The sequence below is a fragment of the Aulonocara stuartgranti genome, assembly GCF_965226115.1.
Source record: "Aulonocara stuartgranti genome assembly, chromosome: 23".
In the NCBI taxonomy this organism is placed as follows: Eukaryota; Metazoa; Chordata; class Actinopteri; order Cichliformes; family Cichlidae; genus Aulonocara; species Aulonocara stuartgranti.
Window position 1 is genome coordinate 21,624,720 of NC_138958.1, and position 25,281 is coordinate 21,650,000.

General features: G+C 38.3%; 2 protein-coding genes and 1 long non-coding RNA gene across 4 annotated transcripts in view; 1 reads left to right on the forward strand and 2 right to left on the reverse strand.

Moving 5' to 3' along the window:
- Positions 1 to 25,281, forward strand: part of LOC309700900 — a 447,937-nt gene that overhangs the window by 380,999 nt on the left and 41,657 nt on the right. The window lies entirely within an intron of this gene.
- Positions 3,955 to 25,281, reverse strand: part of LOC309700871 (E3 ubiquitin-protein ligase TRIM21-like) — a gene marked incomplete at its 5' end in the record, with an annotated part of 36,937 nt that continues 15,610 nt past the window's right edge. The window contains one exon of the mRNA XM_082524762.1: positions 3,955 to 4,328. Coding sequence (XP_082380888.1) covers positions 4,150 to 4,328 — 179 coding nt within the window. The 3' untranslated portion in view covers positions 3,955 to 4,149. The remainder of the gene's footprint in view (positions 4,329 to 25,281) is intronic.
- LOC309700171 (tripartite motif-containing protein 16-like) lies at positions 5,231 to 11,338 on the reverse strand (the record flags this gene model as incomplete). Its single annotated transcript, XM_082523617.1, has 2 exons — positions 11,319 to 11,338; positions 5,231 to 6,577 (listed from the first exon to the last, which is right to left on the reverse strand). The coding sequence occupies exon 2, from the start codon at positions 6,566 to 6,568 to the stop codon at positions 5,231 to 5,233; it is 1,338 nt and encodes a 445-aa protein (XP_082379743.1). The 5' UTR covers positions 6,569 to 6,577; positions 11,319 to 11,338.

Sequence of the window (25,281 nt, forward strand, 5' to 3'; positions counted from 1 at the left end):
TGGACATTTCTTCTTATCACCACAGTGTACTTGTTTTCCATCATCAGACAGGATGAGTTTAGGATGTGCTGTATCAGGATCAAGAGTCACATCCACTGCATACTGCTGGACCCTCTTCAGCTCAGCCTCAAACAGCTTCTTCATGTCTTTACTGAATATCTCTTTCAGCTGATCCACAGCTCCCACCACAGTCCCCTCATATAATGGTGGATGGATACTGACCTCTGTCCAGTCCTTGGTGGTTGGAACAGCTTTCAGGGATGAGAAGCTTTGGAGGCGGTGGAGGTGATCTTTAGCGCGTGAAAGCTGGTCCACCTCAGAGCTTCTCTTCATCAGCTCAGAGATTTCTTGTTCCAGATCTGTGATGAAACCTTCAGCCTGTTTCTCTGTTGTTTCCTGTTTGTCTTCAATCTCCTTTATCAGTTCATTCAGGCATCTGGCAACAGACTCCTTCAGAGCAGTGAAGACCCGAACACCTTCTGCTTTCTCTCTGTCTGCAGCATCTTTACTCATCTTCACTGACTCTTTGATCTCCTGAATCTTCAGCCATGTCTTCTGGATCATCTGTTGAATTTCAGCCTCAGTCTTCCCCAGTTCTGACTTCGGTCCTTCATATTCTTCTCTCAGAGGAAGAAACTCATGAGTCTTGTGGTCAACAACAAAGCAGAGCATGCAGACACATGTCTGATCGGTCTTGTTTTTCAGGTTCTCCTCAGGATCAGAATCAGCTGATGTTGTTTTAGACTTGAAGCAGCCAGGTGAGGCTGCAGGTGAGTCTGACAGTAGGAGGCAAGACACACCAAGCAGGACTTCAGGGCCTTCAGTTTGGTTGCAGTGCAGATGTCACAGGGAACTTCTCCTGGTTTGGCAGCTTGTTGCTCTGAGCTGCTGCTGCTGACTTTCTGCTGCGCTTCATGTCTGAACTGAGCCAGTGTTGGGGAGTAATGGAATACATGTACCGGTGTTATGTATTTAAAATACAAAATATGAGTAACTGTATTCTGTCATTAGGGGGTCCTCTTGGGGGGATACTCCCACAGGGCTTAAATCTGGGACTCACCATTTGATTCAAGTTTAGAGGTTTGTTTTTTTCTTTTTTACTGTTTAAAAAACTGGACTGGATTGGATTGTTTTTTTGTGTTTTGTGATTGTGTTGTGTTTAACTACCCCTGTTATTTCATAGTGGTCTATCAACCATTATATATAACCTTATCTCCCTGGTTAGGTCAGTTTAGTTTGTTTGGGCAGTCATTTGGGATGTGGAGTCCTCATTTTGTTTGCCTGAATTCAGTCTGGTTTCTTTGACCTCTTTTTTTAGATTGACATTTATTATTTTGGTGAATGTAATTTTTAGGATTAAATAAAGGAAACCCCTCTTTTCATAATAATTCCTGGGACTGATCCTGCTTTTCAACTAAGTCCGTCACAGCAATCTGGACACACCCATGAAACCTGTAAATTAAATTCCTGGGTTTAATAGTTTTCACTTTTTGAAGACTTTGTATCTAAAACAGATAAAGGCCCTGTTGCAAATTTTAAAAAAAGGGGCAAGATTAAAGGTACAAGGTGACTTGGCTCTTGCATTGAGTTAAGTTCAAAAACTGTAGTATCTGTTTCTGTACAGAGCTCTGGTTAGGAGGAAAATTCCAACCCTTGGAAAATTGAAATACTCAACTGTTGCCCATCTCGAAGAGCAGGATGTTACATCCTGCGGTGTCTTTGTATGCAAGGTAGCTATAATGGTCATGATGTATTGCACTTGAATAAGCACAAACTTTAATTAACATGAAATGCTCAGCTCCTATCACATACAACAATAGTTTCCTGTTGACCAAGAGGGGATTGCCAGGCTAAGACTGGACATGTGCTCTCTCAGGTATGCTTCAGAAACGGCTCTCTCAATATTAATTTAAAATATTTATATGCATATCCTCACTGTTGCATATATTTTCAGATCATCTTTACCAGCTCTGCTGTGTTGAGAGAAGCTCTGGTGCAGAAACTGATGAGTGGGTAAGATAATGAAATCCAGACCTAAGACTGAAGCACAGAATTCTGAGGTAACTGAACATTTACACATCTTTAGTTGGTTCATTAAACAAACTGACTTTAAATGAATGACTGACAACATTAAATGTTTCTCTCTTCAGATTGAATGCATCTGCTGTGGAAAGTCCCACACAAGACCCACACAGTGTGCATGGACTTCTCTATCCGGTCTTTAATTCTGACGTTATTAGCCATGTCTGGGCCCAAACTCTGCTGCAGGTCCCTAAGTCAAATGATCACTTCAGCATTACTGAGAGTTGAAAAACCGTCTAAATTCTTTCATCTGTAATAAAATGATCACTGTGGCTGCTCTACCAGGTGTAACAATTAAATTTAACATCCAGGCATCCATGAAAATAGAATTTATGACATTTAACCGAGTTAGAAGTTAGCAGGGAGTTAGCTCGCTTGCTTCCCTCTAAATATAATATACCATGTTCAGAATGAGGGATTTAAGAAACAAATTAAGACATACAGCTCTGCTATCACTTCCAACATAAATGAAGACAGGAAAGTAAACAGCAGTGACGTTTGTAGGGTTACTGAAGTTGGGCTAGCTGGTATATTATGTGCTAAGTGATCGCTAGCGCGACAAAGCTATGTTAGCATAACATAAACAGTAAAGCTGGAGGACGAACGCTAACAAACGGAGGACTTTTTTCCACTCGATAAAAGTTTATGTGAGGGTTCCCAATGGTTAGGGACAAATGCAATCGCATGGCAGGATGCTGTAAACGGACCAATCATCAGTCAGAAGAACCACCGAGATAATCCATCCACAATATGAGGTTAGTTATTAATATACTGCTGCATGGGCTGGGCTGTAGTTACATCGTAAGGATTTAAAAACTGAGCTTTAAAGTGATTAGCGGTAATAAAAACCGAGAGAAGCTGAGAGTGACCACTGGCTGTTTTTAGGGGCTTGTTGAGATTAAATAGAACTAGATAAAAAGCATTAAAACATGTTAAAAACACTACAGCCTTATTAAATGCAGACTACTTTGGGCCCGGAAGCAGGATTCATCACGTCATCACCGGATTGCAGAAGGCGATTAACTATGACACATTTTAAATAAACAGAAATAAATGATTCATGCTTAATGACTGATTTTAGTCTTGATAATTCAATGTACTGGCATTGAATATTTAAACATGTTTGTGGGTTGATTTGAATGCTTCAGGTGTGAGTGCAGCCACTCAGCCTCCACTCAATGTGCTGACAGAGCCAGGTGCAGATGTGTCACAAGTTACTCTGCTTGTAGGCTATGACACATGGCCACAGGCGGCACTAGTGGACTGGACTCACTTTGAGTGCAGACACTGTAAAGTCCATGCTTTAGTCCGCAGGCAACAATGCTGAAATCAGATCAGAGTAATAAAATTTTAGAAGAATAATGATGAAGACAGCAAGATTCTCGATAACCTAAACTGACAGACTGTATTTGAACCACACAAATGTCACAGATATATCCAGTGTTTGTTTCCTGGTTTGTCTGCGGCTCCTGAAAAGCATATCTGTTTGACCAACACCAATTATTCTAAAATGCCAGATAATCTGAAAATGTGGTGACATGAAGTTATTTGCTCATGATTATGTTTTTGTGGCGTGACTTTTGACATTAATATGCTTCCACACAGGGACGGTCCTAGCCTGTTTGGTGCCCTGGGTGAACACTCCCTCTGGTGCGTCCCCCACCTCCCCCTCACACACACACACACACACACACACACACACACACACACACACACACACACACACACACACACACACACATATAAAACATATTAAGGATTGTGCATTAACATATTTTATTGTGATAACTGTTGTCGGAACTATACTGAATTTAAACAGATAAACAAACACACACACACAGAAAGAGAGTATGCATAGTATGCAAACGGCTAACAAACAGCCATTATAATTCGTAAAGGAGACAAATCAGCAATACACCTCTTCCAATTAATGTCTAATTAATATTGTGCTGAACACTGTCTGCCCACTGTCTATTATCATGGCTTTGACCTTTCCTTGTCCATCTTCCATTGGTGTTAGTTTTGCACTCCAATATCTGATTGACTGATTGACAGAACAGGTGATGATCAATTATCATGGTCATCATCATCATCCTCATCACCATCACCATCACCTATCATCACAGGACAGATGATCAGAGGTGCAGAGTTTTTACCATCATCATCAACATTCCAGGGACAGAAGAATGGGTAGAGTTTCCCGGTGAAGGAGCAGCCAGTAAAGGAGTAGATAAGAGCTGCATCATCTACATCATGAAAGGAGACCAGACCCTCCTCATAATCCACAAACACCCCCACCTTCTCAGGATCTGACTGAAGGGAGAGACAGACTGGAAGACCCTCCAGAGCTATATAATTATTTTTATATACTCCTACAATCCAGTAACCTTTCGTTCGGTTCAGTTCAACCGTGAATTTTTCCTTCCTGTTGACTGACTCTGTGACCACTCCTAACATCAATTTGGTCTTGTATTTTACTTGAACTTCAAAGTAAAATCTGCCTGATGACTGTCATGTTTCGGCCGTGTGGCAGGCAGGATGAGGACCCAAATTGCAAACTCACACACACGGGGGATAAACTCAAAATGCAGCTTTATTGCTGATAAGTGATAAACAATAACGATGATACAAAAAGCAATACAAAACTACACTAAACTGGGAAAAGCTAAAGTAACATATACTGGAAGACACGGGGAGAACCACACACGGCATGAGGGCGAACGCGACGCCGAACAGAGGAAGACGCAGACAGAAATACACAGAGGGTTAACGAGGAAAGTGGGAACACACGGGGAACACAGGTGACACAGATAACCATAACGAGACAGGGCGGAGTGAACATAACACTGACGGGTACAGGCACAGAGGTTCAGACAGGAGGAGAGAGAGCACGGGGAAAACACAGACATAACAGGCTGGGGAAACATGAAACAACCACAAAGGGAGACGAGGGCTCATAAATATATAGAGGGCACACAGGGGGGAGAGAGCACGGGGAGAACTTAGACATAAAGGGCAGGGGAAACATGGAATAAAACATAAGGAGAGACGAGGGCTCACAGATACACAGAGGGGCACACAGGGGGTAAAAGCCATGAAGGGAAAACACTTAGGGAACAACACAACAGGGCAACTCAGAAAACACGGTCTAAATAAGGAACGAAATACAAAAATACATGGAAACTAAGAATACTGGGCCCACATGGCCCAGGACCATGACAGATGACAAACTCTGCTTTCCTAAAACAATGAGAAATTCAGAAAATCTCTCTGGGTTGTCTGGAAGATCATTCTCCTCTTCACCACAGTGTACTTGTTTCCCATCATCAGACAGGATGAGTTTAGGATGTGCTGTATCAGGATCAAGAGTCACATCCACTGCATACTGCTGGACCCTCTTCAACTCAGCTTCAAACAACTTCTTCATTTCTTTATTGAGTGTCTCCTTCAGTTGACTAACAGCTCTCACCCCAGCTCTCACCACAGTCCCCTCATATGATGGTGGATGGATACTGACCTCTGTCCAGTCCTTGGTGGTTGGAGCAGCTTTCAGGGATGAGAAGCTTTGGAGGAGATGGAGGTGATCTTTAGAGCGTGAGAGCTGCTCCACCTCAGAGCTTCTCTTCATCAACTCAGAAATTTCCTGTTCCAGATCTGTGATGAAACCTTCAGCCTGTTTCTTTGTTGATTCTTGTTTGTCTTCGATCTCCTTTATGAACTCATTCATACGTTTGTCAACAGACTCCTTCAGAGCAGTGAAGACCTGAACACCTTCTGCTTTCTTTCTGTCTGCAGCATCTTTGCTCATCTTCACTGACTTTTTGATCTTTCGAATCTTAAGTAGTCTCTTTATGATCATCTGTTGAATTTCAGCTTCAGTCTTGACCAGCTCTGCCTTCTTTACTTCATATTCTTCTCTCAGAGGAACAAACTCATGAGTCTTGTGGTCAAAAACACAGCAGAGCATGCAGACACATGTCTGATCGGTCTTACAGAACAGCTCCAGAGGTTTATCATGCTTCATACACATCCTGCTTTCCAGGTTCTCCTCAGGATCAATCAGCTGATGTCTTTTCAAACCTTTCATTGTCAGATGAGGCTCCAGGTGAGTCTGACAGTAGGAGGCCAGACACACCAGGCAGGACTTCAGAGCCTTCAGTTTGGTTCCAGTGCAGATGTCACAGAGAACTTCTCCTGGTTTGGCAGCTTGTTGCTCTGAGCTGCTGCTGCTGACTTTCTGCTGAGCTTCATGTCTGAACTGAGAAACCATGTCAGATATGAAAGTGTTGATGTGCAGCTCAGGTCTGGTCTGAAAGACCTTTTTACACAAAGGACACTGACACCTGTCACTGATATCCCAGTGTTGACTGATGCAGCTTTTGCAGAAGTTGTGTCCACATGGTGTGGAGACTGGATCAGTGAAGACATCCAGACAGATGGAGCACAGAAACCGATCTTTCGATAGAAGACAGCTGGCAGCAGACATGTCTGCACTCTGAGTGAGAAAGAAAAGAAAATGATTTTATTTCAAATTCACTTTTCATTATGTTTAAAGTGGACTTTTTCTGCTTTTCCTTCTTTCCTGTCAAATATCTCCTATTGTTCACCTTGTGAATGTTCATTTTTAAATAATAAGGTTAGTGTATGTAATCCCTGTGAGCTCAAAGTTCAGACTACAGATTGCTCTACAAACTGAGTTTCAGATAACGTTCTCTACGTGGGACAAATGCAGCCACTAGGAGGGTCACAATCCAGTCCCCTCCTAGTGCTGACCTCAAGCCTGGGGAAGAAGGGAGGGGGAAGGCATGTTCAAGCACAGTGAGAGATAAGGAGAGGCATCCATGTGGAGATGAGAATACAGACTAAATGTAGCAGCTATGACTGGTAAAGTGCTGATATTATTGAGAGAGTATAGGTAAATGAGTTGTGTATGCATTAAAAAAAACATAGCAAGGAAGCACAACTATGACCATCAGAGGTAGCTTAAAGCTGTTCTACCACAGTGTAGGTAGGAAGAGAAACAGTGTATGGATAATCTTGAAGGATGAGTATGTCAGTGCTGTTGTGGAGGTGTTAGACATGATCAGGAATGTCTCACCAGTTGGGCAGTAGAGAAAGAGGAATTGTGGAGTAAGTTTGATGAAGTTTCACTATGTTTGTTATCATATATCTGTGAATATCGGGAGCAGTCCAACCTTATTAACATTTCCTGCCCTTTTTCCAACATTGTCTTCATTAAGTACATGTAAAATGTTCATTACTGTCACAACTCCACTTTTACACTTGGTATAATGTCCATCACTGATCACCATGCAGGGCTCGCAAAATTTCAAAATCCCTGGTGGCCCTTTGGGCAGAGACTCTTCAGTTTTTGGTAGCCCAAAATAAATTTAAGTAGCCCGAATAAAAAAGAGCAATTTTTTGATTGATGTTTTGTTTCCTGTTTTGTTTCTGTTACAATATTATACATTAAAGTATAATATTGTAACGGAAACAAAACATTAATCAAAAAATTGTTGAAACACAAATTACAACATTGTATAAAAATTACAATCATCAACTCAAATACTTGGTTCTAATTGAACAGAAATTTCTATGAACTTGTAAAAACTGTGTAGAACATGAATCAGTCTGTGTCAGATCCTGAATTTGAAATTTCCACTGAAGTCACGGGTAAGAGCATAGCTGGACTGGCCATCGGGCATACCGGGCACTTGCCCGGTGGGCCGCTGGCGATTTTTTGTTTTTATGGGCCGATGGATTTTTTTTTTTTAATTAATTAATTAATTTTTTTTTAGGAAGGGTATATATAATGAAAGGTGTTGGATTGGCCAATTGGTCATGATCGACTCTGGGCTGGACCAATTACAGCCGAGGAGGCCGGATGCACCCTCCCCCTTGTTTAGCAATCATGTGATTTTCGCGCATTGCATGCCGGGAACTCGTGGCAAAACAATCCAAGTACCGCATCAAATGCAAGCATTTGCAGCACCGCAAAACGTTCATTCTCCGATTCCAATACCTTCTTGTTTTTTCTTTGCCGCACAAAAAAGGAATGTACAAAACAAAAGGAGAACAATGCCGGTCCGTACAAAGACAGATGCGACGAAAAGACAAAGAAAAGATACGAGGAAAAAAATCAAAGGAGTGAAAGGGTCAGACCCTTACGTGCACACAAAGTGGACAAAAGACGTTAGCGTGCTGCCCAACTTTCACCACGCTCATATTTATAATTATACGGTTCTTTGAGTGAGTGCATACACTCATGAAGTTTAGTAACTTCAGGTCACTGCAACAAGACCAGGTACAGTTTACCGACGGATGGGTACAGGACCTTGAAATGCACCGTGTAGAACGAAAGACCATCGTACGAACAAAGGTAAGTTTACCAGTCTCACATATCATTGTCATAAATACACATTCGTTAACCGTTTATTAATATAACCTTTGAGCTCAATGGTAATTAATTAGTAGTGGAAATAATTTCTGGTAGGCATCACAGAAATGTAGCAGTGACAATAATATTGTATGCTGTACTCGTACTGGGCAATTAGTGATACAAAAAACCTGTTTTATCCTGTGAATAAAAGTTTATGTTTTTGTCAATGTACCATGGTAATAACAAGCGAAACGCAATATTGTGTCAGGACAATTCACTATTTATGCACAATAAACAAAGGAGCATAGCGCGACAATTTCTGTTCAGCGCCAGACTTGCTTGTAACCTATTTCACCAATTATGTTAAGAAAAATGACGCATTAACAGCAGACTGACCTTTGTGGGAATGCTTGGAGCAGACTAACATGTGAGCTGGAGTGTTCTGGGACGTTATATTTGGTATATCCAGACCATCCGTCGGCTCTTACTTCGGAAACATGGCTTAAAAAAATTTCTCTTCAACGACGTAATCCGATAAAAAAAAAAAAGATCTCTTTACCCGTCGGCTTCCCGTGGCTGTCATGCGACCGGTGTTGTGCCAAAAAGTGATTGCCTGCCAAAAAGTGATTTCCAATGTTTCCGTGTATTTTTTATGTGTAATATCTTTACGTATGTTGGTAAATAGACTTCGGTGAACAGCGTTTACAAAGGGGTTATATATAGAATTAAAAGATTATCTGTTTTTTCAAGTATCTTTATAACTCTGTGTTATTGTACTCACATTATAACCAATCCGGTCCTTTTTCCCCACTTACAATATTTTTACAGAACTATTGTAATATTTGCTGCCATTTCTGCTGTCTTACTCTTACAAAAGACATTTTTAATGTTAATGAGATTCTTTTTAACTGCATAAATAAAGGTTCTATAAAAGTCGCTGCCAAAAACTGATTGCGGCTTCTACCTTGTTACACGAATGTTGTTTGTGGCTCAATATGACTTTGTGTCATCCATGAGGGATGCATTTGACATATGTTTCACATATTATAGGCCAACAAGTTACTTATACCAGTTTAAATACGAGCAATCAGTTTTTGGCAAATACCGGAAATCAGTTTTTGGCAGACAATCACTTTTTGGCACAACACCGGCTATTGCAGTTAATAATACAACAGCTTCTTGCCATTTTTTGTGTTTCTTTTTATCGCTGTGTAACTGAGTTCAATTGAAAGCCTGCGTGCGCTAGTACCTCTTGCCACAAGTTCCCAGAATCCTTTGCGGTTTTACCCCTGAATGACGTCACATTTTCAATCTTTATCTTTATCTCTAGTCAAAATGCCCGGGCCGATTTTTTGTCCCAGTCCAGCCTTGGGTAAGAGGCAAGTGGAACCAAGATCTAGGCCATTTGCTTTTTGAAGTTTGCAAAGACTGCTAAATTGTGCCAGTGGTAGTTCACTCTTTGCAACATAGTACGCTGTTCTAAACAGATTTTTCAGGTTTATTTTTAGTATGTTATTTGCAATTGGTGTTTGTTCTGGAAAAGATATTGCAGACTGAGCAATAATGCATTTCTTGCATTTCTCACAGGTTCTAATGGAGGCCTTTCTTAAAATGACTGGTCCCAGTAACAAAGGCGCTTGTCGACTCAGAAATCGAGGGAAAACCAACAACACACCCGGCAGAAGATTATGTTATTTACACGGGTGCACATACGTGGTCCGCATGTGCGCATTCGCTGTCAAAATAAAAGACACACCAGACGCACCAGATAAGAAGTTGCAACGCGCATTTGCGTCCATATAAAAAGCACTGTTTTTGTCCGCTAGAGTGGGATTTTCACGGCACATTCTGCACCACATCTCTGTGCGTTCATCATTTGTTTGAAGCCAGCTCACCTCCTGCAACCACTTTTCCGAGAATACGCGCTTCTTTTGTGGTTCGGACTCCTTCTGACATTTGTTTGGAGGTGGAGGAAAACCAAAGTAATTGCTTAAAGGAGCTTCTTTGACATCTTTAAGAGTTCTAAACAAATGTCTGTCCTCCTCCTGAAAATCTTATGTACACAAACACACGTTGCAACTTCTTATCTTGTGCGCGTTTTTTATTTTGACAGCGAATGCGCACCTGCGGACCACTTATGTGCAGCCCCGGTTATATAGCTCGTCATATCGCAGCCACAAATTCTTTTGTCCATGAAACCATAAAGCTGCACTTTCTTTTTGCCTTATAGTCTGATTTGTCATAACTTCTCCGTTTTGTGGTAAGCTTTTCTTTGGCTGTCACTTCTTCACCCTGACCTGTCTTATCTGGCTCAGCAGAACTAAAATATATATCCTGCTGCTTTTACACACACACACACACTCAGCGATTCTCTGCCCGATCAACCTCTCATATGTATAAGCTTTCTGCGGGAGATTTCACTTGTCATGTTTGCATAGTAAGCTAACGACTGATAAGACGATGTCAGAGGAATTGGTGCGCAAATTATCGTCACTCACCAATCAGTGCTGTCGCTCTCTATACACAGTTCGCACGATTGCAAAGTGAAAGCAAAAAACAAGCGCAAATTCAAACGCGATTTCAATATGCCACATATTGACAGCGGCTCACCGATGTCAATGACATAATTACCCAGCTACATTTCCGAAAGAATGCAAAAGCATTGACATATATTTTTCCTTCCTATGATAGGCCGATGGGCAGGGCAGAGATAAATTTTGGTAGCCCGACTGGAAAAATCGCTAGCCCCGGGATGTCGGGCTAGCGATTTTGCGAGCCCTGCCATGTCTATAAATTTCCCGTGAGCTTCTCCAAGATCTTATCCATATTGCATTCAAAACACAGTCTGAGTACTCACAGCTTGCCCATCGTCAATCATGTCGGCCAGCCTTGTGGGGTTTTAAACAGCTCTGCTTCAATAAGCCAGGTCCGAGCCAGCTCCAATCAGCCAGAATTCTGTTATCAGGATTCCTAATGGTAGATAGATGTCACTCAATGTCCTACATCGAGAGTGTCACCAGGCACACGATGCAACCGACCATCGCGTAACGTCTCTGCAGGAAAATCGGGCTCTCCTGAGCCCAGGCTTCTCTAGGGTGTCAGTTTCGTTCAGGGACCAGTTGATCAATGATCAATGAGTAATCTCTGCCAAACCAATTTACTCACGAACAAATAAAATACTGAAAAAAGTCAAACAATAACATTCATAAGTTATCTAAGAGTCTTATATATATGTCCACAAAGGCTTCTAGACTTCTGATTGGCCAACATTTCTTCATGGTTAGGAATATATTGCCACCTGTTGCTTTGACATGTTTCTAGCAGCGTTTTCCTTTGTTTTTGGCGTTTATGTGTGGACAGAATTTTTTTATTTTTTTTTTTAAAAACGAAAACAGAAAATCTCCGTTTTTAAAAATGCCCATGTACATGTGAACGTAGCCTGAAATTCTGGATTCTCCCGGAAAAATCGGGAGGGTTGGCATGTATGGTCCAAGACAATTGTCATGCAATGCTACTCTAGGACAGTCCAAGTATAAAAATGTGTAGCTGGAAACAAGCAGAATAAGTCCACTTTAAAAACTGTTAGGATGTGATCATCAGTCATTTGGATGCTGTAAAAGGTAGAGTGATGAGCAGGTTAAACAGGATCAACTGTTACTGATAAATGGTTCATGTTCTGTTGTGTAGATTGTTTTTTATTAAAGAACATCCCTGTTAACAAAGCTCTGCTTACTCAGTGTCACACGTACTATATTTCCTGTCACTCCTTCACAATAAAATAAATCCTTGGCTATGTTTGTACTGTGAACGATAAAAAAAGAAATAGAAACAGTAAGTACAAGAAGTAGTGAATAAACGGTAATAAAAGCAAGCAGACTGAAATACAAACCATGTAATTCACTTCCAAAGTCCGGAGAAGTGACAAGTTTCCACAGTGGATTTGTGGCTGAATGATAGCATTTTTAGAAGAGATCATTTTTCTGATTTTCAGACGCAGGACCACACCTCCATACATGCCCTTTCCTGTTCTCTGTCTATATATGATCCCCCTGCACTACAGGCTGTTCTTATTTCCATGCCCCTCCCTTTTTCAGTTAATTTACTTCTCATTAGTACACAATGATCTGCCAGGCCAGGGGAGCCACCACCCTCCGCAAACCGGAGCCTCAAGTCATGCTCAAGTTATCTGCCAGTATCTGTTAGAAATGCTGTCAAACCTCATGAGGATGTGGTCCAAGCTAGTGAATTGGAACTAATGTGACTGTGATGAGATCAAAGATTTTAACTGTAAACTTCTTTGTCTCAATTCAACACATGTAGTCTGATGAGTGCCGCTATAAAGTCAACTCTCATTTCAACCTTTTTGAAACAACAACCGAAGAACAAAACAAGTTTGTTGCATTTCAGCCTCTGTGCAGAGCTGAAGTTCAGCATCTGGAAAGAAGAAGCTGCACCGCTGACCTTTGTAGGTAATCCTGATGTCTTTAACTCATTAAGAATATTTCTAGGGTCTTTTTATGAGTCTCCTCATGCTCTGAATCCAGTTCATTCCCCTTTAATTGGTTAGTTTTACTCTGAATCGGCACTGCTGACGGACTTAATGAACAGAAAGTGTCTTGTCACACCGGGGTCTCCCCTCATCCTGTTTACAGGTTTATAAAGTAGGAGGATCAACAGTTGCCCTTTACAACAGTGTGATCATGGACATCTGTACTTACCAGTGTTGAACAGAAGCTCTGCTGTGCTGCTGAGAAAGGTTGGATGAGCAGTTTGATGCACTTTTGAAGAGAAACTCACTTTAAGTTTCACTTTTAGATTCTTTCAGATGCTGCTCCGCCTCTTCCTTCTGCCGGCTCAGCGGCAACTTTTAATGTAATGTATACCTTATTGATCCCCATGGGGAATCAATATGAATATTTATCAGGATACATTCAAATGTAGTCTGATTAAGTTGAGTCTCCGCTTCTTTCTGTAGTTCCTGCAGGTACTTATGGACCTGCGTGCATGTGTGTTATATTTCAGTCACATGGAGCAGGCTTTTTGGAAAAGCTGAATTCAAAATCTTTGTGCTGATATTTTCTGTTTGGTTTGAATTCTGAAATGCTGTTCTGTCTTAATCTGCATTTTTTATTTCCCCAAATCTGTACAACATCTGTTGAAGAGCACAAAGTTAGTCATACCATTGTGACACATTACACCTGAAATTGAATTTTTAAATGTCTATCTTTGTGTAACTAATGCTCCAGATATGAGAAGACCAAAGCCACACAGAGCATCCTGGCAGATAAGCAGCGCCATGTGGAGAACGCTCAAGACACTCACACAAGTGGCGAGCACCAGGAAAGAGGAAGTAGCAGGACTCAGACCTTTGTTTCAGTTCTTCAGCTGAAACAGTGATGAGACAAACAAGGACTATCTTGCACACTTATGGAAAAACAGCAAAACTTTTTTTTTATGATGGAATCAAAGAAAGTGAATCGTCTGCTGTTTGATATGAAGCCTCAACTCAAGTATATTCAAACACTGAATCTGGAAAAAAAACACCATTTACACTGAGTCATACTTTATTGTCCTTTAGGAATATTTGCTGTGGGCTCAGTTGCTGTCATTGAAGCTTCCTTCACAAAGTGTTAATAAACATTTGAATAAAAGAGAAATAAATAAATTGATAAAGAACAGAAGTCTATCTGTTAATAACCAGTCAATTTAGTGAAAACAAACACTCCACAATTCTCATATTGCACAGATAACTTTAAAAATGATCATTAAAAACCCTGATTGACATGCAGACAAATTAATTTTTAATGCTATTCAGCATTTTGGGACTCTGTTTCTTCTGCCAGAAGGCAAGAGCTACTCCTCAGGGTGGAGGATAGATGAGGGTCTAATAAAGCTCTGTAACTCAATGAATACAGGTCACTCATGAATGGATTGTATGGAGAGGTCTTCAGCCCTCCATCACCTTCATGGCAAACTGCACCAGACACAACAGCTTAGATTTTACCTCCACAGAGAGCTTGCCATACCATAACAATACTTCATACCTCATGATGTTCTATCTTGATGAACAGAAACATTGTTCTCTGGTTGACATCAAGCACATTAGTCAAAGCCATAAAGTCCTTTTGCTGTAAATGAGAACATGAGTTGTCAGTGTGACCATTCCAGCTAAAGAGGTAGTCGAGGTGAATACCCTGATATCTACAGAAAACGGTTTAACCTGACTGAATGTTTACCTCAGTGAAGCGCTCTGAGAGATCTGTTCTCGTATGCCAAGCTAAATTTGGCATCAGAACACCTGAAAATAAAGTTACTTGGGTTACAGTTGTTTGATTGCTTGTTCATTGTCATGTGCCGAGGCACGCATGCACAAAAGGATCCAGAAGCAGACTCAAGTGCTAGCAGGAAAAGACACTTTATTATAAATAACAAAAGGCGGCCCGGGAAAACCAGAGGAACAAACGAGGAACAGAAAAACCCGGGGAAACAAATGACACGGGGAAGCCGGGATCGGGACCGTGGGAGGCTGCAACAGAAAGGGGAGAAAATTACTAGTAAGCAGCGGAGCACAACAAGGCAGGATAGGAGTAGTAGGCTTATGATCGGAGTGGGATCGTGGGGGCTCGGGAGGGAAGTGTGAAAGTCCGTGAGGAGGGAGTCCGTGGAGTTAGTGACGAGGCCAGATGATGCACCGAGTGATGTAATCGAGCAGGAGGACAGGCAGGAGGCAGACACTGGACGCCGGATTGAAATCTTAAACACAAGAAGGCAGATTTAACACAGTTCCAATAAATCATTAGCACAACGCTTTCGCAGGAGTCTAGTTGCCACAGAGAGGTGATTAACAGACTGACGTGGAGCATCCGTCAGCGCGGGTTTAAGTAGTTCTTCCGGTAATCACCCCGATGGAATGCAGGTGTGCCGGTGATGGCCCAGCCTGGGGGTGTGGCTACCCGAGCATCACACACACACACAGACTCCACAGACACAGGACCATGGACCATGACATTCATTTTTATTTCAATTATGTAAACAATCTACAGAAGTTAATTGAGCAAAGAAAAGAAAACAAAATTGCTATACAAAATTTTAAAAAATGCAATTCAGTATTGCTTCACTTTTTCTGATTCAGTTACTTATTTATAAGGATTGGGAAGAAGTGTACACGTAAATATAAAGATTATAAAGAGTAAACAGGACTAGTGAGCTAACACAGCCATAAGGCACACCAGTGCTGATGGAGCACTTATTTTTCACCCTAAAATTTTGAGTTCTGTCAGTTAAAGAGAATTAAAAGCATTTAATAACTAGAAAAATTTGCATTTCCTGCGAAAATGCAGTGTGGATGCTTAAAGCTGAAGCTGTATGCAAAAAGTAGCTGAAAAAGCTGAAAAGTTGCAGAAATTGTAAAAACTTTGCAGAAGCAAAAGAAGTTTGCTAAAATGGAATAACTTAGCAGAACTGCAATATCTTAGAGGAAACATAATACTTGGCAGAGATACAATAGCATAGCAGAATTTAGCAGAAATATTGTAACTTACCAGAAACATGATAACTTCTCAAAAATACAAGAATTTAGGAGAAATGGTATAAGATAACAGAAAGAATATATTTAGCCAAAAATACTTAAACATTACAGAAACACTATGATTTAGAAAAATAGTACAACAGAGCAGAAATATTGTGATTTACCAGAGACACTGTGATGAACTATGAATATTGTAATTTTAAATTAAGACTATGTTTTAGCACAAATATTATAATTTTGCAGAAATACTATAATTTAGCAGAAATACTATATTAAGCACAAATCCTATAAAAAGCAGAAACGGTATGATTAAGCATAAATACTACATTTAGTAGAAATACTTTGTTTTAGCACAAATCCCATAAAAAGCAGAAATACTGTACTATGATTTAGTAGAAAAACTATAATTAATCAGAAATACTAAATTTAGCAGAAATACTATATTAAGCACAAATCCTATGAAAAGCAGAAATAATATGATTAAGCATAAATACTACATTTAGCAGAAATACTATATTAAGCACAAATCTTATAAAAAGCAGAAATACTATATTAAGCACAAATCTTATAAAATAGCAGAAATAGTATGATTTAGCACAATAGTAATAAGTTAAACAGAAAAATTGGAAAAGCAAAATGGACAGCTGAAAAAATGCTGAACATGCTGAGGGTCCCTCAAATATACTTGTTAAATGAAAAAAATCTGAAAAAATTTTTATGACAGCCACACAATTACAAATATGTACACATGAGGAAACACACATGCACAGAGAGACACACACACAAGATCCAATTCAGTCAACCAGTCTAACTATATTCAATTTAAATCCTACAATGACATGCTGCCAAATAAGGGCAGGGTCCTCTCTCTCCCACTAAACACACACACACACACACACACACACACACACACACACACACACACAGGGAGAGAGAAGTAAGTTTCTAGGTCAGCCTGGGAGCTGCTGAATTTGAATCCACCAATCAGAGAGCCTGTGCACTTTTCCCCACCAAAACAGGTGCTTCTGTTTACACACGCAACACAGAGAGGCACAGGATTATTGCAGCCTATTTCTCATAGTGAGGACTCCCCTCAAACAAATGACCATAATTTCCTAACCGTAGGGGCTAGAACGGTCATTCTTATACCGTTTTGTTCAGAAGAGGTGGGGGAATCTTCAAGTGTTGACAATTTATCATTAAAATATGAATTTTTAGAGATATATGACATGGATGACTTGTTGACTTAGAAGCCACGAATTCCCCAATATGCAAATTTGAATACCTGGAGCCCACATACATGATTGGCTGGCTGGGAAGCTGTGCAGGCCCTGATTTGTGGATTTGAATTCCTCAGCCCTCAGATATGATTGGCTGGCTTAGAAGCCATGAAGGCCCCAATATGCAAATTTGAATGCCTCAGGACACATATATGATTGGCTGGGAAGCCGTGCAGGCCCTGATTTGAAAATTTGAATTTCTCAGTCCTCACAGAGGATTGGCTGCCTGGGGACCTGGCAGAAATATATAGAAATACTATGATTAAGCATAAATACTACATTTAGTAGAAATACTATGTTTTAGCACAAATACTATAAAAAGCAGAAATACTATAATTTAGCAGAAATACTATATTAAGCACAAATCCTATAAAAAGCAGAAATAGGATGATTAAGCATAAACACTACATTTAGTAGAAATACTATGTTTGAGCAAAAATCCTATAAAAAGCAGAAATACTATATTAGGCACAAATCCCATAAAAAGCAGAAATAGTATGATTAAGCATAAATACTACATTTAGTAGAAATACTATGTTTTAGCACAAATAGTATAAAAAGCAGAAATATTGTAATTTAGCAGAAATACTATATTAGGCACAAATCTTATAAAATAGCAGAAATAGTATTATTTAGCACAATAGTAATAAGTTAAACAGAAAAATTGGAAAAGCAAAATGGACAGCTGAAAAAATGCTGAACATGCTGAGGGTCCCTCAAATATACTTGTTAAATGAAAAAATCAGCAAAAAAATGCACAGGGAGAGAGAAGTAAGTTTCTAGGTCAGCCTGGGAGCTGCTGAATTTGAATCCACCAATCAGAGAGCCTGTGTACTTTTTCCCGCCAAAACATGTGCCTCTTTTTACACACGCAGCACAGAGAGGCACAGGATTATTGCAGCCTATTTCTCATAGTGAGGACTCCCCTCAAACAAATGAAAATAATTTCCTAACCGTAGGGGCTAGAGCGGTCATTCTTACACCGTTTTGTTCAGAAGAGATGGGGGAATCTTCCAGTGTTTACAATTTATCATTAAAATATGAATTATTAAAGATATTTGACTTCTAATGCACCATAACTGAGTAGAGCGAAGCAAAAACTGCCTTGACTTGCCCTCAAACAACGCTTTCTAACTCTAAATCTATTTGGAGTATCGATATCATTCTTTCACCGTAAGAGACAGCAGGGTTTGGTGAACAATCATGGAAATTTTCAGGTCTCTGTGGAAATCCAACAAAAAGTTATGACGAGAGAAAAAAGTGGTTCATTTCCACAGTTTGAAATCTGAAGAAATCTGAGCGAAGGACAAATTTCCTACCCTCAAACAAGTCCAACTCATTTCAGAACGGTAATAGGTGAGAAAATAATTCTTGAATTGTGAGCGTCACGAGTGTCTGAAGATATACCGGGACAAGCCTCATGTCTTAACTTTGCTTCGTTAAGGAGATATGACGATTCGAATATGCCTCTCATTACAGAAATGCAGCGGTGATTTTGAACAAACTCTCCATTGACTTTATATGGAGAGTTTTCTGACCTTGTGTTAGTCTGAGGAGATTTGCCAAAATTCTATAAATCCCACAACAATGATGGTGACATTTTCTGAAAGCCAGCAAAAATACCTACGTTTTGATGTATAATTTGTGGAAGTTGAGTGAAAATTGAGCAAGTAGCAAACAGTTGTTCGGACATGAAGAGAAGACTGCAAAACCTTCAGTGGCACACTGGAAGCCAAGAGCATAGCAACCATAACAACACATGTATTTTGTGAAAAATCACAATTTTGCAACTCAAAACTTTAAGAGGCATAAAAGTAAAACAGTAAAAGATTTGAAAAAGCTGAATCATACCTGAATAGCCCAATAATTTGTGAACATTTTAAAATTTGAATGGTTGTTCTAGGTGAAAGTATGAGGAAGTAGTTAAGTTTCAAAAACAAGCAAATTTTAGCAGAATTGCTGAAGTTTCCCATTCATTTCAATGGGACAAATTAAAGGAAAAAAGCTTAATATTTTAAAAAGTATAATAGCAAAAAAATAGCAAAAGTCATAGCCGGAAAGAGCAAAAATAGCAGAATAGTTTAAAATTTGAACGGTGAAAATCGGCTGAAAATTGTGGAAGTAGTTCTACGGCGAAAAGTGTACGGAAGCAACTTGAAGAATAATAATAATAACTAGAAAAATTTGCATTTCCTGCGAAAATGCAGTGTGGATGCTTAAAGCTGAAGCTGTATGCAAAAAGTAGCTGAAAAAGCTGAAAAGTTGCAGAAATTGTAAAAACTTTGCAGAAGCAAAAGAAGTTTGCTAAAATGGAATAACTTAGCAGAACTGCAATATCTTAGAGGAAACATAATACTTGGCAGAAATACAATAGCATAGCAGAATTTAGCAGAAATATTGTAACTTACCAGAAACATGATAACTTCTCAAAAATACAAGAATTTAGGAGAAATAGTATAAGATAACAGAAAGAATATATTTAGCCAAAAATACTTAAACATTACAGAAACACTATGATTTAGAAAAATAGTACAACAGAGCAGAAATATTGTGATTTACCAGAGACAGTGTGATGAACTATGAATATTGTAATTTTAAATTAAGACTATGTTTTAGCACAAATATTATAATTTGGCAGAAATACTATATTAAGCACAAATCCTATAAAAAGCAGAAATACTATATTAAGCACAAATTCTATAAAAAGCAGAAATACTATATTAAGCACAAATCCTATTAAAAGCAGAAATACTATATTAAGCACAAATCTTATGAAATAGCAGAAACAGTATGATTTAGAACAATAGTAATAAGGTAAACAGAAAAATTGGAAAAGCAAAATGGACAGCTGAAAAAATGCTGAACATGCTGAGGGTCCCTCAAATATACTTGTTAAATGGAAAAAATCAGCAAAAAAATGCACAGGGAGAGAGAAGTAAGTTTCTAGGTCAGCCTGGGAGCTGCTGAATTTGAATCCACCAATCAGAGAGCCTGTGTACTTTTTCCCGCCAAAACAGGTGCATCTTTTTACACACGCAGCAGAGAGAGGCACAGGATTATTGCAGCCTATTTCTCATAGTGAGGACTCCCCTCAAACAAATGACCATAATTTCCAAACCGTAGGGGCTAGAGCGGTCATTCTTACACCGTTTTGTTCAGAAGAGATGGGGGAATCTTCCAGTGTTAACAATTTATCATTAAAATGTGAATTTTTAGAGATATACGACACGGATGACTTGTTGACTTAGAAGCCACGAATTCCCCCAATATGCAAATTTGAATGCCTGAGGCCACATATATGATTGGCTGCCTGGGAAGCCGTGCAGGCCCTGATTTGTGGATTTGAATTCCTCAGCCCTCAGATATGATTGGCTGGCTTAGAAGCCATGAAGGCCCCAATATGCAAATTTGAATGCCTCAGGACACATATATGATTGGCTGGGAAACCGTGCAGGCCCTGATTTGAAAATTTGAATGTCTAAGTCCTCACAGAGGATTGGCTGCCTGGGGACCTGGCAGAAATATATAGAAATACTATGATTAAGCATAAATACTACATTTAGTAGAAATACTATGTTTTAGCACAAATACTATAAAAAGCAGAAATACTATAATTTAGCAGAAATACTATAATTTAGCAGAAATACTATATTAAGCACAAATCCTATAAAAAGCAGAAATACTATATTAGGCACAAATCCTATAAAAAGCAGAAATAGTATGATTAAGCATTAATACTACATTTAGTAGAAATACTATGTTTTAGCACAAATAGTATAAAAAGCAGAAATATTATAATTTAGCACAAATAGTATAAAAAGCAGAAATATTATAATTTAGCACAAATAGTATAAAAAGCAGAAATACTACATTTAGTAGAAATACTATGTTTTAGCACAAATAGTATAAAAAGCAGAAATATTATAATTTAGCACAAATAGTATAAAAAGCAGAAATATTATAATTTAGCACAAATAGTATAAAAAGCAGAAATATTATAATTTAGCACAAATAGTATAAAAAGCAGAAATATTATAATTTAGCACAAATAGTATAAAAAGCAGAAATACTACATTTAGTAGAAATACTATGTTTTAGCACAAATAGTATAAAAAGCAGAAATATTATAATTTAGCACAAATAGTATAAAAAGCAGAAATATTATAATTTAGCACAAATAGTATAAAAAGCAGAAATATTATAATTTAGCACAAATAGTATAAAAAGCAGAAATACTACATTTAGTAGAAATACTATGTTTTAGCACAAATAGTATAATAAAGCAGAAATACTATAATTTAGCAGAAATACTGTATTTAGCACAAGTACCGAAAAGTACCAGAAATACTATGATTTAGCAGAATAGCAATAACTTACAAAATTACAAATATGGAGGCATATTGAAACAGAAATGCAGAGAGGGACAAACAAACACAGGCTCTAATCCAGTCAATCAGTCTAACTATATTCAATTTAAATCCTACAATGACATGCTGCCAAATAAGGGTAGGGTTCTCTCTCTCCCACTAAACACACACACACACACACACACACACACACACACACACACACACAGACAGACACAGAGGGAGAGAGCTGCCGAATTTAAATCCACCAATCAGAGTGGCTGTTTACGTTTTCCCGCCAAAAAAGGTGCATCTTTTTACACACGCAGCAGAGAGAGGCACAGGATTATTGCAGTCTATTTCTCATAGTGACGACTCCCCTCAAACAAATGACCATAATTTCCTAACCGTAGGGGCTAGAACGGTCATTCTTACACCGTTTTGTTCAGAAGACATGGGGGAATCTTCCAATGTTTACAATTTATCATTAAAATATCAATTATTAAAGATATTTGACTTCTAATGCACCATAACTGAGTAGAGCGAAGCAAAAACTGCCTTGACTTGCCCTCAAACAACGCTTTGTAACTTGAAATCTATTTGGAGTATCAATATCATTCTTTCACCGTAAGAGACAGCAGGCTTTGGTGAACAATCATGGAAATTTTCAGGTCTCTGTGGAAATCCAACAAAAAGTTATGACGAGAGAAAAAAGTGGTTCATTTCCAGACTTTGAAATCTGAAGAAATCTGAGCGAAGGACAAATTTCCTACCCTCAAACAAGTCCAACTCATTTCAGAACGGTAATAGGTGAGAAAGAAATTCTTGAATTGTGAGCGTCACGAGTGTCTGAAGATATGCCGGGACAAGCCTCATGTCTTAACTTTGCTTCGTTAAGGAGATATGACGATTCGAATATGCCTCTCATTACAGAAATCCAGCGGTGATTTTGAACAAGCTCTCCATTCACTTTATATGGAGAGTTTTCTGACCTTGTGTTAGTCTGAGGAGATTTGCGAAAGTTCTATGAATACCACAACAATGATAGTGACATTTTCTGAAAGCCAGCAAAAATACCTACGTTTTGATGTATAATTTGTGGAAGTTGAGTGAATATTGAGCAAGTAGCAAACAGTTGTTCGGACATGAAGAGAAGACTGCAAAAGCTTCAGTGGCACACTGGAAGCCAAGAGCATAGCAACCATAACAACGCATGTATTTTGTGAAAAATCACAATTTTGCAACTCAAAACTTTAAGAGGCATAAAAGTAAAACAGTAAAAGATTTGAAAAAGCTGAATCATACCTGAATAGCCCAATAATTTGTGAACATTTTAAAATTTGAATGGTTGTTCTAGGTGAAAGTATGAGGAAGTAGTTAAGTTTCAAAAACAAGCAAATTTTAGCAGAATTGCTGAAGTTTCCCATTCATTTCAATGGGACAAATTAAAGGAAAAAAGTGGAATATTTTAAAAAGTATAATAGTTAAAAATAGCAAAAGTCATAGCCGGAAAGAGCAAAAATAGCTGAATAGTTTAAAATTTGAACGGTGAAAATCGGCTGAAAATTGTGGAAGTAGTTTAACGGCGAAAAGTGTACGGAAGTCCTAAGAATAATAATAATAATAATAATAAAGAATAAAGAGAAACAGGAACTCAATAGTGTGGATGCTTAAAGCATCCACACAACTAGAAAAATTTGCATTTCCTGCGAAAATGCAGTGTGGATGCTTTAAAGCTGAAGCTGTATGCAAAAAGTAGCTGAAAAAGCTGAAAAGTTGCAGAAATTGTAAAAACTTTGCAGAAGCAAAAGAAGTTTGCTAAAATGGAATAACTTAGCAGAACTGCAATATCTTAGAGGAAACATAATACTTGGCAGAAATACAATAGCATAGCAGAATTTAGCAGAAATATTGTAACTTACCAGAAACATGATAACTTCTCAAAAATACAAGAATTTAGGAGAAATAGTATAAGATAACAGAAAGAATATATTTAGCCAAAAATACTTAAACATTACAGAAACACTATGATTTAGAAAAATAGTACAACAGAGCAGAAATATTGTGATTTACCAGAGACACTGTGATGAACTATGAATATTGTAATTTTAAATTAAGACTATGTTTTAGCACAAATATTATAATTTGGCAGAAATACTATAATTTAGCAGAAATACTATATTAAGCACAAATCCAATAAAAAGCAGAAATGGTATGAGTAAGCATAAATACTACATTTAGTAGAAATACTTTGTTTTAGCACAAATCCCATAAAAAGCAGAAATACTGTACTATGATTTAGTAGAAAAACTATAATTAATCAGAAATACTAAATTTAGCAGAAATACTATATTAAGCACAAATCTTATGAAATAGCAGAAACAGTATGATTTAGCACAATAGTAATAAGTTAAACAGAAAAATTGGAAAAGCAAAATGGACAGCTGAAAAAATGCTGAACATGCTGAGGGTCCCTCAAATATACTTGTTAAATGAAAAAATCAGCAAAAAAATGCACAGGGAGAGAGAAGTAAGTTTCTAGGTCAGCCTGGGAGCTGCTGAATTTGAATCCACCAATCAGAGAGCCTGTGTACTTTTTCCCGCCAAAACAGGTGCATCTTTTTACACACGCAGCAGAGAGAGGCACAGGATTATTGCAGCCTATTTCTCATAGTGAGGACTCCCATCAAACAAATGACCATAATTTCCAAACCGTAGGGGCTAGAGCGGTCATTCTTACACCGTTTTGTTCAGAAGAGATGGGGGAATCTTCCAGTGTTAACAATTTATCATTAAAATGTGAATTTTTAGAGATATACGACATGGATGACTTGTTGACTTAGAAGCCACGAATTCCCCCAATATGCAAATTTGAATGCCTGAGGCCACATATATGATTGGCTGCCTGGGAAGCCGTGCAGGCCCTGATTTGTGGATTTGAATTCCTCAGCCCTCAGATATGATTGGCTGGCTTAGAAGCCATGAAGGCCCCAATATGCAAATTTGAATGCCTCAGGACACATATATGATTGGCTGGGAAACCGTGCAGGCCCTGATTTGAAAATTTGAATGTCTAAGTCCTCACAGAGGATTGGCTGCCTGGGGACCTGGCAGAAATATATAGAAATACTATGATTAAGCATAAATACTACATTTAGTAGAAATACTATGTTTTAGCACAAATACTATAAAAAGCAGAAATACTATAATTTAGCAGAAATACTATATTAAGCACAAATCCTATAAAAAGCAGAAATAATATATTAGGCACAAATCCTATAAAAAGCAGAAATAGTATGATTAAGCATAAATACTACATTTAGTAGAAATACTATGTTTTAGCACAAATAGTATAAAAAGCAGAAATATTATAATTTAGCACAAATAGTATAAAAAGCAGAAATATTATAATTTAGCACAAATAGTATAAAAAGCAGAAATATTATAATTTAGCACAAATAGTATAAAAAGCAGAAATATTATAATTTAGCACAAATAGTATAAAAAGCAGAAATACTACATTTAGTAGAAATACTATGTTTTAGCACAAATAGTATAAAAAGCAGAAATATTATAATTTAGCACAAATAGTATAAAAAGCAGAAATATTATAATTTAGCACAAATAGTATAAAAAGCAGAAATATTATAATTTAGCACAAATAGT